This window comes from Fusarium tjaetaba (genome assembly GCF_013396195.1).
Source record: "Fusarium tjaetaba strain NRRL 66243 chromosome Unknown NRRL66243_c0000109, whole genome shotgun sequence".
Classification (NCBI taxonomy): domain Eukaryota; kingdom Fungi; phylum Ascomycota; class Sordariomycetes; order Hypocreales; family Nectriaceae; genus Fusarium; species Fusarium tjaetaba.
Window position 1 is genome coordinate 562,597 of NW_023501305.1, and position 14,256 is coordinate 576,852.

At 48.5% G+C, this 14,256-nt stretch overlaps 4 protein-coding genes across 4 annotated transcripts; 2 read left to right on the forward strand and 2 right to left on the reverse strand.

The window, feature by feature from the left end:
• Nucleotides 1-3,503: 3,503 nt before the first annotated feature.
• Nucleotides 3,504-3,905, reverse strand: FTJAE_5791 (uncharacterized protein; the record flags this gene model as incomplete). The annotated part of the gene is made up of 1 exon (XM_037352336.1): nt 3,504-3,905. One exon carries the CDS (start codon nt 3,903-3,905, stop codon nt 3,504-3,506), a length of 402 nt encoding a protein of 133 aa, XP_037207284.1.
• An 887-nt stretch (nt 3,906-4,792) lies between these two features.
• FTJAE_5792 (uncharacterized protein) lies at nt 4,793-6,526 on the reverse strand (the record flags this gene model as incomplete). The annotated part of the gene is made up of 4 exons (XM_037352337.1): nt 4,793-5,465; nt 5,516-5,966; nt 6,011-6,376; nt 6,436-6,526. The coding sequence occupies 4 exons, from the start codon at nt 6,524-6,526 to the stop codon at nt 4,793-4,795; spliced, it is 1,581 nt and encodes a 526-aa protein (XP_037207285.1).
• Nucleotides 6,527-7,352: 826 nt separating this feature from the next.
• On the forward strand, nt 7,353-8,422 carry FTJAE_5793 (retinol dehydrogenase 11; the record flags this gene model as incomplete). The annotated part of the gene is made up of 2 exons (XM_037352338.1): nt 7,353-8,257; nt 8,308-8,422. 2 exons carry the CDS (start codon nt 7,353-7,355, stop codon nt 8,420-8,422), a joined length of 1,020 nt encoding a protein of 339 aa, XP_037207286.1.
• Nucleotides 8,423-11,096: 2,674 nt separating this feature from the next.
• FTJAE_5794 (sexual differentiation process isp4) lies at nt 11,097-13,890 on the forward strand (the record flags this gene model as incomplete). Its single annotated transcript, XM_037352339.1, has 3 exons — nt 11,097-11,228; nt 11,330-13,636; nt 13,687-13,890. The coding sequence occupies 3 exons, from the start codon at nt 11,097-11,099 to the stop codon at nt 13,888-13,890; spliced, it is 2,643 nt and encodes an 880-aa protein (XP_037207287.1).
• Nucleotides 13,891-14,256: the final 366 nt, after the last annotated feature.

Genomic DNA, 14,256 nt, shown 5'->3' on the forward strand with positions numbered 1-14,256 from the left:
CAACATTTGATCCACTCTATTGCGTTGAGCCGTTGACCTGAAAGGCATGTTCTGTGAACCATGAATGGCATCAACTCAGAGTCTGGACCTTGATAACACGGGTTTGAGTTGAAACTAGGTCTTTTCACATATCAACCAGGCAGTTTACTCGCAAGATTTGCCAAGTAGAGAAAAGAATGAGGATAATTGTCTGTTTGGCTATGGCGTATAAACACATGTCAACGAGATTATCTACCTGGCAGAACAGGATCATGATCCCTACCTGTCACCGGTAATAGGATGTTTTCACAAGCAATTCCTAACAAAACAAAACTCTCAGACTCTCCAAGTAATGAAGATCATATCAGATCATGCTTGTCCTGTCCTTTGCGTCGTCAAGTATCAGAATCTGGTGCCCACGGCCGAAGAAACCTTCTAGAACGGAGGTGGTTACCGTTCGCAGGACCTCCATCCGAGGGCCGAATTGGGTCGGAGGGGATTATGTGTGTTTTCCGACCATTCTTCTTTCTGACGTCGATAGTTTCTCCATATTCGTTAGTTTCACTCTAGTTTAGTCAATCCGCGATGCTAAGCTAGCTAGCTAGTCTAGCAAAGTGGTTCCTGGTCTAAAAGTGCCGTCCTTTTGACATTCCGTCAGCGGAACGGCAGTGCCTGTTGCATTCAACTGAACACCACTAACCGCAGAGTTCAGTTGTGACACTTTCTATCTGAAGTTTGTTGGTTTGTCATTCCTTATCAATTCTGCTACGCCGTCGCCTGTTAATTTTACTTGTGTCTCTCTCTATCTGCTTTGCCTCCCACTTGAAACTCTCTCTCTCCCTCCATATCACAGTGCCGTTCTCGACCTAAATAATCTCCGGCAGTGTTGCCTTTCTCCCTCTTCTTCTTCACGGAACGGATGTAACCTTGGGACCACAAACGCACCCCACTGCTGGTTCCGGAAACCGAGGCCGTGCCGCGCCGTCGTGAGGGGATCGTGGTCCCCCTCTTCCCCCTTGACATGCCTGGACCATTTAGCTTGTGGGGGTGTTCTTGCGATCGAACTTCAGGTTTGGGGCCAGGCGGTAAGGCAGGACAAGGGACGGAGTTTTGACATAATCGCCCTTGAAAGTCGGTACGACGAGCAGGGCCAAGCATGGTTGAACGTCATGAACCCACCGGGGCATTACAACCCACAGATAGATCATCTCCGAATTATAGATAGTTAGGTACAGTATATGGCATGGCTCCGGAGCATTTTGAAGCAAACATGATGCAGCTTGGTAGGGCTAGCCTTGAAGGACTCTATCAGAAACAGGAATGACCGCCGTTGACGAAGCTGCCTTATGCAAGTGAATGGATATTGATCAACAAGGAGCCTGCCCAAAGCAATCACAGGAGTGTCATTGTTGTCGTCCTCGTTTCACTTGTATTTCGGAGGTTTAGGCAGAATAGGGCACGGAAAGGACGGGAATTATGCTCCTGCGTGGTTGCAGAAGGGGGGAAATTTGCCTTGTAAACGGGCCGTTTATTACCAGACTGTCGGGTCTCGCTGATATGCATGCTTCGGAGGATTGAGGGATAAGCAGTCATGATGCTGCTTCTGGAAGGACTTATTACGCGAGGTGTTTGAGGTTCAGTCTCTGACTGACTCGGGCATGACTAGATGATGAATGGGAGATAGACTTGTGGAAAAGCAGTGCTGATGTAGTGTTGATATTGGGTCTCTGTGCTGTGGTCCCGGGTAATGACCGTGTAAGTCACGATGATGGACTCTCATGGCGATGGCAGAGGTGACTGTATACCCTTCGGTGCCCCTCACTCGATTCTCATCGTAGACGGGTCCCTGGCTGCTTGCAATCTTCTTATTGAGATCGTCGTTAGTGCTCGTCCATGTGGTATACTTATCTGTGCTTGAGACTCAGTCCTCAGCTGATCCTCGGATGCCACGGAGTAGGCACTCCATAGCCTTCTCGAAGCACGACGGAGAGAGACGGGTAACCAACTTTGAGCTTCGCCTTTGCCTGGTGATGCATGATGTTTGGGGGGGAGTAAAGGGCCGCCAAGTCGTAAGCCCGTCCGCGGCGTTCAGACTGAGTGTAGCATTGGTGGCATTGAGCAACTCAAGTCATCCACTAGATGATAAGAAGCACAACGGGGGTTCAGGTAACAGTCGCACCTCAGTCAAAGAGCTTCTATCTGGAGTGATTGCCCTCTGTATGGACGCATAAGCTCTCTCTCACATTCACCCACCTATCAATAGCGTACCTCGAGGCCGGGACTTGTTCTTAGTATAACTGGCAAAGCCCATTTCGATTCGAAAGCTGTAGCTATCCACGAGAAGCGTCTAGAGCATGAACCCTCAGACGCATAGGATAGACCGACCAAGGTTCTCGAGTGCTCATGATCCATCGTCCTTGTATCCATACCGCAACTCTACAGGGGGGCGCACTCGTCACTAGCTGTTTTCTCTCTCCAGTCCTCAATGTTGATTACATGACCTGCTGAGCATTGACTTATTGCAAAGTAACTTTTGGAAGACTTGATCAGTATGGTGCGATAGAACCGCGCTGCCACGTGGGATTCTCATAACCTTGAATCGAAAAGACACTACCTCCCAAACGTGAGCAGCGTATGGAATCATTAGACGCTCGATACTCGAGACATGGTACTGTCTGAATGTCGAACGAATAGCGACTCCTGTATAGAGCTTCAGTAGAAACAGGGGAGTTGTATCCTGATGATAAGACGGTGATCCACCAGAATTCGGATGACAATGAGAGAATACCCTGACACAAAGCCATCACTGTTGCCTCTTATATCGAGGGCATATGTATTCATTCAAGTGTGAGCAGAAAGCTCTCATAACAGCTAGTCCAAGCAATTGTACTAGATCACAGATCCAATGTGTAGAGCACAGAGGGAACTCATCCACATCTCAACGAGATTCAACTCCCAAGCCTTTCGATATGGCAGAACTGTAGGAAAATCATCTTTTTTTTTCTTACCTGTCTATAGTCTCTGACTCTCTGGCTGGGGAAGCGATACCAACGGAGCGTCACGTTACTCGACTATGACGCTGGCGATACCATCACAAGTAGGAAGCAAGCTGGTGAAGGTCGAATGACACTCTATTGCGAAAACGCACCTACAACTCTATCATAAATTTATGGACATTGCTTAGATATTCAGAAGTGAGGCCTGAGTGAACATGGATACTTCATGCCAGCGTTATCTCTTAAACCTGTCGTGCCATACCAGAGTAGAACTGCTCACAAGACAGGCCAAAGGCGATCACAAGAGATGAACTGTAGGTTTTTCCCCAGCAAAACCGTGTATTTATGCAATCTAGTACCCAACCGTCTATGTTTCCCAATTCCAAATAATGTAAAAGACTCAAATACACTAACCGTCCTATGCAGATCTCCGCCTTCTCCTAATTCCTTCATCGCATGTTCCCCCTGGGTTCTCCTCCCATTTGCTGCCACAAACCCTTACTCAATGCCGAAGAGTTCAAAGGCCTCCTAGCCACGGTGCTTCAAAACCCAAACCAAAAAAATCCCGTTTAAAAAACCCAAAACACCCAAAACACAGAACAACAAGGTTTGGTTGCGCCGCCGAGCTCTCTTCAAGTCCTCCTTTCGCAGACGAAGGATACCATTCATGTCCTCATGAATCTGAGTGATCTGACCAAATAGCTCACTGGTGGCCGCGTGGAGGCTGGCCCAGAGTTGGTTGGTGGCCACGTCCAGCTCCCACTGCTGGACGTTGCGCGAGTCGAAGATGACGATCTCACCCGTGGTAGTGTTCCTCATACCGTGGGCGATGAAGCGCATGCCATTTTCTGCGTTGTAGAGGGTCCCCGGAGGGGAGGTAGGGGCAGTCTCGTAAGGTGAAGAGGAATGGGTGGGGGAGTGGCCGGACATGGTGACGAGGATATGGTCACTTGGTTGAGTTGGTGGTATGAGAAACTGAGTTGTTTTGTATGATGAAACGAGGTAGTTGTGTGAGATGTCTGTAAGTGTTGGTTTGCTCTTGACTTGATTGAGTGTTGAGGAGAAGAGGTTGCGTTTGAGAAACTGAGTGATGGTCACAGACTGGTATTTATACCTCTCGAAATAGCTTCAATGATATAATCCGTCAATGTGATATATCGCTTGCTAGCCACTCCTATCTAAACTTCTAGAACTGTTTCTTTGTTCGCAGACATTCACCGCCAGACGAAAGCATAGCATTAAATAAACATCTAGACTCAACAGCAAGATACAAAGAATGAGACAGGTAATTGAGGCATAAGATAGCATGGTTATGACAAGTCATTGCGGACAGCTACGTAAATGTAGGAACCTACAGTAGTGAACGTGAAAGTTGTCCATAGCTCCATGCTTCTACCCGGAGAACAAAGAATACTGGCGCAGAAGGACTGAAGATTCAGCATTTCGACCAAGAGTAATTTAGGTTTATTCAATGAATATACCGGAATTGGCAGGCTGAGTCGTTAGATATTGCTTTTGCGTACATCTGGTTTGTTTGAACGGCGTGGTTCAATAACCTTCATTAGGCTCTTTGACGATGTTGTCATTCTATTCTTTTCCCAAGATGAGGTAGAAAACTGGCCTTTCATTGGTCATGTCTTTATGCAGCTCTTGGCTGAGAATGACCTGGGCCTTTGAAGTGACAGCTCGGCCCATCATTTGCTTCACAGAGAGTGTGTCTTCAAAGCTCGCCATAGCTTCTGCTCTCCATAGTTTCCCAAGGCCGAACTAGACACGAACTTTTGCACAAACAGCCTTTGTCACGCTTCGCTCCCACTTCATATATATGATTGCGCCTCTTCAAAGGCCTTCCGACCAGGGCCATCATGGATGACATCAATCCACATAACCTCCTTCACACGCTCCCGCACCTCCTCCCATCTCTGCCGTCCAACCAAACTATTTATCGACTGCACAAGCCAATCTTCACTGCTGTCAAAGACAATGATAGACCCTACCACAAGAAGCCAAAGCTTGATATTGGCCGTCGCCTCTCCTTGCACAGGCGTAGCCTGAATGGCATCGCGCAACTGTCGACTAAACGAATCAGACTTTAGCTTCGTGCCCTGTATTTGCAAGAAGATAGTCGACTCGTAAGCAAGCAGTCCAATACGCAGCGCTTCTTGTATCGGCGCTGGATCTTGCGAAAAGTCAAGCTGTAAAAGTCGATACTGTATTGACAGCATGATCTCCTGGAACGCTTCAGGTTTGAGCTTCTTGGCACTCGGGGAGTGTCTGTTCGCTAGTACGGAAAAGTCTCGAAGATCTTTGAAGGTGTTTTGTAATCTCCAGTCCCAGGTGTAGTAGACGTTCATGAAGTCTATGGATGGTTCTTGAATCTTGAAGGAGCAGGCTACGGTTCCAAAGGCTTCGAGGAGAGGTTCCCATGCTGGCTTGCCGTCATAGATCTCGGGTTTGCAGCCGTTTCTGATGGACCATCCGAGGTCGACACTGCATGATATTAGTGGGATTTTAATACCAGATCGGGAGGCAGAACTCACCGACAGAGTTTGATCTGTAGTTGTCGGTTATGTGTGTACCCTTGTAAACCACCTCTCATCTTGACAATCCGCCGAAGGCCATTTGAGTGAGCCTCAAAAGCCTGGGCGTCCTCCATAGCATCAGCCATCATGGCCAGCGATATGATGGTCGCTGTAGTTGCATCCTCGACTTGTTTGGCAGGGTCTTTCAGCCTTTCTTGTAAAAGTTTGATGGTATGCCGAAGCCGATTTCGTGTTGATGCTGAGAACTCTCCGCCCCATCCAGTCTCGTATTTCCCACGTCCCAGTAATGACTTCATGTTAATAAGGTCTTGAAACGCGCTGACCATAAAACAGATGCAGTGAAGGTAAGCCGGATCTTCGAGTAGCCAGCGGAACCAGCATGCCTTCTCACCGTCGGGGTCGAAACACCATTCTGCAGGGTACATAGTCTCCTTGATGGTAGTAAGAACTACAACATAAGCTTCATCACGGATCATAGGGCTGGAACCTTACATCTATAAATATAATACCTTGAATTTTTATCAAGAGGTGTAGCAAAAGTGAACAGATCGAGATCAGGCGGGGGCTTGACTAGTTGCGCCATAAGAGAAGGCGACTCAACCCAAGCTCTGTCTTGGCGAGCATGTGTATGGCCAACAGTCCACATGGCATCTGTACAGCGAGTGATCGCCAGGGGTGCAGGGCGATCTAGCTCCTCCACATCGTCACTAGTAGCATCGACTTCAACGTCCAATATGGGATGTCTTGGAGGTGACTTTTTCGTATTCTTGCCGCGCATTACATGGCTGCGGATGAACTTGCGAGATTCAGGTGCTGGTTTGCCAACTGGGCCTGAGGAAACAAACTCGAAAGTTTTAGCTACACTTGGTCAGTATCACTGAGTGATGCCCGTCATTTGTGATCCGGGGATAACTCACGACCCTGTTGACGAGGCTTTCGAGCTCGTGGCTTGGCCCGCACTGGGAGTGGTTCTGGGACGGAGACTGGCTGTAAGAAGGGCTCTAGCATGATGACTCGGATATAAGACAAAGGTATCCTCTTTCAAATTGATGACTGGTATAACGCTACAGGCTGTTGAACGAAGTTTAGAGTGATGAGTAAAGGTTTGAGTTGGGATGAGTTGAACCAGATGAGATTGTTAACTCTTTACGGAAAGCAATCGAGCTCCTGAGAGGACCTGTCAGCATCATCTTGCCAAGACATCGATTGTTTTCCTATTCCGGTTAGAGCACAGGGCTTAGTGTCGGGTTGGCGATTGAGCTTAAAGCCGATCGTTGGTGACAGAGGCTGACAGAATAATAGAGTCATCTTCGTCTCGAATTCTACCATCTCACTGCTGCCTGAGTTTTGTCTATCTCTCGCCCTAATGTTCATCCGAGATGCATCTGCCCCGCTTCCTCCATCGTACTCAAGCCAACAGCCTCGGGCATTGAGAGCCTGCCTGAACGTCGAATAGGACGTAGACAATGTCAAAGAGGCCCGCAAATGCAATGCTTCTTTCGATCCTTCCAGAGAGAAACTCTTGGCGTGAAATCTATTGCTTTCCTAAAGCGGTTTCCAATCTGCCTCTGTCATTGTCGTCAACGGTGGTTTGCGATACTACTCAAGACCTCATAGAGTTGACAACTGTTTCCCTTTTTGGTTTATTCGCGAATATGTGCTTCATCTCCATAAGGTTTAATCTAGTTGTAAAAGACATAAAAGAGATGGACGTCCACATCTTTATAGCATGTTCAGAACATCACAAACACAATCATCAGCTTTATAATAACAAGACTACAATACCAATCAACCATTACTACTCTTACTGTAACCCGCAATCAATATCCACACAATGGCTCCCAGGTCTCTTGAACTCGCCCCAGATAACTATCGCTTCTTCCGCTCCCAAACCACCAAGCCCGTCCCCATCCCCAAGGACATCTCCCTCTCCGACAGCACCATCATCATCACCGGCGCAAACACAGGCATTGGCTATGGCGCCGCAGAGCAGTTCCTCGCCATGAACCTCAAGCGTCTCATCATCGCCGTCCGAAGTATCTCCAAGGGTGAAACCGCCGCATCAACCCTCCGCGCCAAGCATCCCAAAGCCGAGATCCTCGTCTGGCAGGTCGACATGAACTTATACAAGAGCGTTCAAGACTTTGCGAAAAAGTGCGAGACGCTTGATCGTATTGATCTCGTCATTCTCAACGCTGGTATACAAATGACAAAGTTCGAGCTTAGTCCTGAGGGCCATGAGGTTTCTTTCCAGGTCAACTATCTCTCTACCGTTCTTCTCGCCACGCTGCTTCTTCCTACACTCAAGCAAAAAGCTCCAGCAGGTCAACCTGGACACCTCACCATCGTCAACTCCGGCACATCTCTTATGGCTGATTTCCCTAACGCCAAAGACGAGAACGTCATGGAGTTTTTTGACAAGGAAGCTTTTTTCACCGGCGGTGTGAATCCCCTTCCTACATATTCTAGAACCAAGGCCCTCGCGCACTTCTGGATCGTCAAGCTAGCTGAGCGCGTCAAAGCCGAGGATGTGATTGTCAACCTCGTTGATCCAGGTCTAGTCGGCGGAACTAGCTTGACACGAGGTCAGGGAAACATCATCATTCAGTACATCTTTGCTTTCGTCAACTGGATTGCTGCTCGGAACATCAAGAACGGAGCTAGTACATTTGTGCAAGCTGGTGTTGTCATGGGCAAGGAGACTCATGGGTCATACCTCCAGGATTGGAGGATTCACCAGTAAGTTCGGCGATACTATTTAGATGCCGTCAGTCACTAACGATTGGTAGTTATACTAAGTTCTTGTACACGAAAGAGGGTAAAGCTTTTGCGGACAAGGTGTGGTATGAGACGAACAAGCTACTGTCCTTTGCCAATGTCGATGGTATTTTAAACTCGCTCTAAGGAATGAAGTGATGCATATTTTGAAGGAGTTCTAAGGGGTTTTGTTATCTTGTTGGATATAAGCAGGACTGGGCATAGAGGAATAGATGGATAGACTAATAATTAATCTCGTTGCTTTGTTGTCACCTCACATTATAAATCGGAGATGAGTGTCAAACAGTATGTACATAAACTATTATAACCCAGACATTCTGAACTACTAGGATTTTAGTTTCCCTCTAAGACGGAATGCAACGGCCACTTTTGACGTGTGGAGTGGCTTCTGATACATGTGCAGAACCTCCACCGGGTAATTTACTCACGTCACTGACAGATACCGTAACTGAACTATCTGAGGACACATGGATAACTCTGGCTTTAGTTGTAGAGTCCCAGATCAAATCGCATTAGTTATCTGATTCAAGAAATGCTCTCCATTATCGCATGTGGAACTGTTAACTATATGCTACGACATGCCGAATCATGAGTGGTGTAGATGGAAACACATTCTACTACCTAAGCGGTTACTAGGTAAGTACTTAACTAAGCGTATACAGAACACTCTATTTAAACAAGAGTTCTCTGGCACTACATATCAACACATTTGACACAAGCTTATTATTAGTCTTCTGACCATTTGTGTAATTGATGGTGTCAAGTGAAGCAAGCGTACGAGTGGTTGTGATGTGAAGTCGGACAAAGCTACCCACCCTATACCACATGAGTCAGCTCAATGCTGATCAGCCGACAGACTAAAAGATCTACAACCAGGTCTTGGATGACTTATCGCCAAGAATACTGTCATGTCAGTCGGCATGGTCTTGCCATGCCTTGGTGTGCCGTTGTCGTACCATCCCATGGGCGCACATACGATGCAGCTCGTACCTCACATTGAGTCCTACCCCACAAGAATCACAATCACGACAATTGTGAGCAAACAAACAATTGAAGAGTCGTGCCGAGACCCGTGTTCTTTTTGAAGTTGTTGATGATCAGTGCAAAGAGACCAATGAGGAGCAAGGGGCATGTTTCGTTGATGTTACAAGTGGAAAGGAGACTGTAGATTTCGCTTGGGGTGGCTTGATGCCGGGTAATCGGCGTTAGAGGACAGCGAGCGAACGAGCGACAATCAATCGCTGTGAGAGCTGGAGAGGACAGGACAGCGCCGAGACGAAACAGGCCGGTAGCCGTGCCGTCAGTTCCGAGGAGGTACGTACCCGACATCTGTAACCACGACACAACAACAGCAGACACGACCAGGGGATATAAGTTGATCAAGACAGATATTCAGAGATTCAATTGATGATATCTGAGATTATAGATTATCTCAGATTGATCCTCTTCAGTCATCATCAACGGAGTGGCCGTGTAGTTTGCAGTTGGTGGTGGTGGCTTGTTCCACTTTGACGATAGCGCCAAGACATGGAGAAGGGGACCAACCAGGAGCCAAGGGGTAGTGACTGATTCCTCCCGCCTCATTCGCAGCCATTGCCAAGTCTGTCTCGACTGTCTTGTCTTTCAAGATCAAGGAACAGAACACAGTGGAAAGTAGATGCACAGTGGACAGTCAGTAGAACCAAGACAGAATTATAGTGAGCAGATACAGAGACCAGAGACATTACCTGCTGCTTGATGGAGAGGTACTGTACTGCATCCATATATCTCTCAGTGATACCTGGCAAGTATCTTCTGCCGTCTTTGCCGTTGGGTTGCTTGCTTTTGGACTACGGCTCCCTAGTTCCGAGCCCTAGCCTTTTTTTGGGGGGTTCTTTGCAAGCCCAAGCCCCCCGGCTCGTGTCTCTCCAGTCCAATCACATCTCACGTAGCCTCTCCCAGTTCCCCACCGAAAATCCTGACCTGCCCTGTCTTGCGTCTGTTCTGTCCAGGTCCCGCCACAGACCACTCACTCAATCCCCTAACGCTCCCCGTGTCTTCTCACTGTAACTCTCCTTCACTTCAGCGCCCTAGACTAGTCCAATTGCTTTGCGAATCTCGTCCATCCCGTCATTTCCATTTCGCTCACTCTCCCTCACGCACGCACGCACGCTTGACTTGGCTCTTTGCCGGACTCCGATCTTCTCCTCCCGTCCTCTCTTCTTCGTCACCTCTTTCGTACCCTTCACAGGCCTCTCTCCTCCTCGGCTTCGCTTCCATACTCTACTCTGCTGCGTCTTTCATTTCCCCTGGTCTTCCTTTTTTCGCGATACCTGCCAGCTGAGAGAGAGAGAGTCATCTACCGACGGCCAGCGCCACGCGTACCTTGTTCCACTCGTCTAGACTCGACTCGACTCTCGATCCGACCACCCACGCAACGTGCCTACGCTAGAATACCTGCTTTTTTTTACCACTCACTTCAACCCGTGCGTGGTAAAACGTATTCAATACCGGCTACCCCCGTTCTCGTTCTTCCGCGAGCCTTGTTCCGTCGCGCCATCTCGTCACTCTTTCGTTTCTTGCCAACCGCTACAATCATCGCCTCAATAGCACCATCACGACCACTTCGAGTTCCTTGACACGATTTGAATTAACGCATCGACGTTTTTTCGCTTGACCATCATCATCGCCTCAGCCAATTCTTCCGTTTCGCGCAATCGACTAAAGACGCACAAAGAGCGACCCCAGGTCGAGGGACTTTGGTACGGCTATTGAGATTGGTGGAATTCAAGATCCATTTGCCTAAAGGAGGCCTTCGGCCATGGCCGACAACGAAAAGAGGGTTTCCACTGGAGTGGCTCAAGAGATCCCTCTTGACCCATTGCCTCCGGCTCAGCACCAGCACCAGCACCTGCACAATGTCGCCAGCGATTCATCATCCGAGTTTGACGAGGTGAGTCTAGTTACATTGCCTTGCCTTGCTTTGGGCTACTTGCTTCATTTGGACATGCACCTACTGTGGATCAATTAGACTGACATATAGGACCTCAACAGTCTTTCTCCTACGATCAGGATGACATGCCCGACTTCCAAACAACCGAGCAGGACCTTCACGTAACCGAAGATGACCTACTCGAGGCTCGCGAACTGGCCTCAAAGTACACACTAGAAGATGTGCGCCACATAATGGCTCGCGTCTATCGCATCCACGAGAAGGACCCCAACTTCCCACTCGTAGTTATCCAGAAGATCAAGGCCTTCCTCGAGAACGATGAACTCTTTACACATCCCGAGAAGCACGAGAGCCTAGTGCAGGAGATGAAACTCGAGGCTGCTCTGATCACAAATAACAGCCCTTACGCCGAAGTTCGTGCCGTCGTCGAGAACAAGGATGATACTTCCATCCCTTCATCAACCATTCGAAGTTGGACAATTGGTCTCGTCTTTTCAATGCTTCTTGCTTTCACCAACCAGCTTTTCGATATTCGCCAACCTGCCATTCGCATCATGGCCAATGTCGCTCAGCTGCTCTCATATCCAATTGGCAAAGGTTTCGAAAGGTGGCTTCCCGACTATGGCATTACCCTCTTCGGTGTGCGCCATTCCCTCAACCCAGGTCCCTTCTCCAAGAAGGAGCATATGCTTATCACCATCATGGCCAACGTTGCGTATAACACTCCCTACACCAACTTGATCATCTGGGTCCAGTATCTGCCCCAGTACTTCAACCAGCCATATGCCTCCCACTTCGCCTACCAGATCTTGATCGCGATGAGCACCAACTTTATCGGCTATGGAATGGCTGGTGTCTGCCGTCGCTTCCTCGTTTATCCCTCGTACTGCGTTTGGCCTGCGTCTCTGGTTACTATTGCGCTCAACTCAGCTTTCCATACCGACAACAACTCCCCGGTGCAGGGTCCCTTTGGCAAGATCTGGCGCGTTTCTCGTATCAAGTTCTTTTATGTCATGTTCGGCGCTATGTTTGTCTGGTTTTGGTTCCCCAACTACATCTGGACCTCGCTCTCCAACTTCAGCTGGATGTCTTGGATTGATCCCTACAACCGCGACCTCAACACCATCACCGGTTTCAACAATGGTCTTGGCATCAACCCATTCCCAACCTGGGATTGGAACGTTCTCCTCTGGGATTCTGCTGACCCGCTCATGGTTCCTTTCTTCAGTACTTTCAACCGATTTATTGGCGCTTTCATCTCCATGTGGGTGGTTCTCGGCCTCTGGTACTCCAATATCTACAACACTGGATATCTTCCCATCAACACCAACCGTGTCTACGACCGATGGGGCGAGCTGTACAACGTCACTCGAGCCATCAACGACCGAGGACTCTTCGATGCCAAGAAATACGCCGACTATTCTCCTCCCTTCCTGGGTGCTGGAAATGTCGTCATCTACATTTTCTTCTTCGGTATCTATACTTCGACCCTTACCTATGCTCTTCTGTTCCATCGACGCGAAATCGTTACTGGCTTCAAGGGTCTTTTCAACAGCATGAGGAGGAAGTCAAAGCGCACTGAGGAAGTTCACGATCTCGATGTTCACACTCGTCTCATGAAGGCTTACCGTGAAGTTCCCGAGTGGTGGTACATGGTTTGCCTTGTTTGCGCTATTGCATTTGGTATTTCTGGTATTGCTGGCTGGGACACGCACACTTCACCTGGTGTCATCTTCTACGGTCTTGCGCTTTGCCTTGTGTTCGTCATTCCCGTCGGCATCATCAAGGCCATGACTGGTATCGAGGTCACCCTGACAGTCCTTGCCGAGTTCATTGGAGGTTCTTTCGTTGAAGGCAATGCCCTGGCCATGAACTACTTCAAGTCTTTCGGCTACGTCACTTGCGCCCACGCTGTCATGTTCTCCAACGATCTCAAGCTCGCTCACTACGTTAAGATTCCCCCTCGACACACCTTCTTTGCTCAGATCATTGCTACTTTCATCAGCACCTTTGTCTGCGTTGGTGTTCTCAACTTCCAGATGACCCAGATCGAGGGAGTCTGCACTGAGGATGCTCGATGGAAGATGACTTGCCCCAGTGTCAACACTTTCTTTACCGCTTCAGTTCTCTGGGGTACCGTTGGACCTAGCAAGATCTTTGGAAAGAACGGTCTCTACACTGAGGTCTTGATCGGTTTCCCTCTGGGTGTTGTGGTTGTTCTGGCTGTTTGGGCTATCAACAAGAGGTTCCCCAACTGGACCTGGACAAGACAGATTCACCCTGTTGCTATCATGTATGGAGGTATTGTTTGGGCACCCTACAACATGTCGTATGTCTGGCCTTCGGTCCCCATTGCATACTTTTCCTGGATTTATCTCAAGTCGCGCTACCTCGGCTTGTGGTCTAAAGTAAGTTCCTCTCTCATCAGAAACTCTCGAACCAATACTAACAGTTGCAGTACAACTTCGTGCTCTCTGCAGCCTGGTCCTGCGGTATCGCCATCGCAGCCATCATCATCTTCTTCTCCCTCCAGCTCGAAGGCACCGAGTTCAACTGGTGGGGCAACACAGTTGGCTACGTGGGATGCGAGGACGACGCCTGTCCTCTTCAACCCCTCGAGGGCACGGATTACTTCGGCCCTCGAGAGGGTGAATTCCACTAGCCGCCTCAACAAGGGCAATCACGATGAGATGATTTGGCGCAATGTATATGGGATTTTGAGCGTGCGTTTATTTGTATTGGGACATTTTTGAATTACCTGGAAGATTTATATACCCCGGTTGCATTGACATAGAGATTGTCTGTTGGGACAGATATTGTATAAAAAAACCAACAGGTTGTAGTCGAAGGACAATTTGTTTGCAAAGTTTTGGTGTTTGGCATGTGATATAGTGAAGCCGGGGATTAGCATGGTGTTAGTTGAATCAGTTCGTTCAAAATCAGTTTGGGCTCATTTACAAGTATGGTCATGGGGGTTTACAAGCGAGCTGGAGTTGGTTCAATGGGTATCCTTCATTATTATCTACAT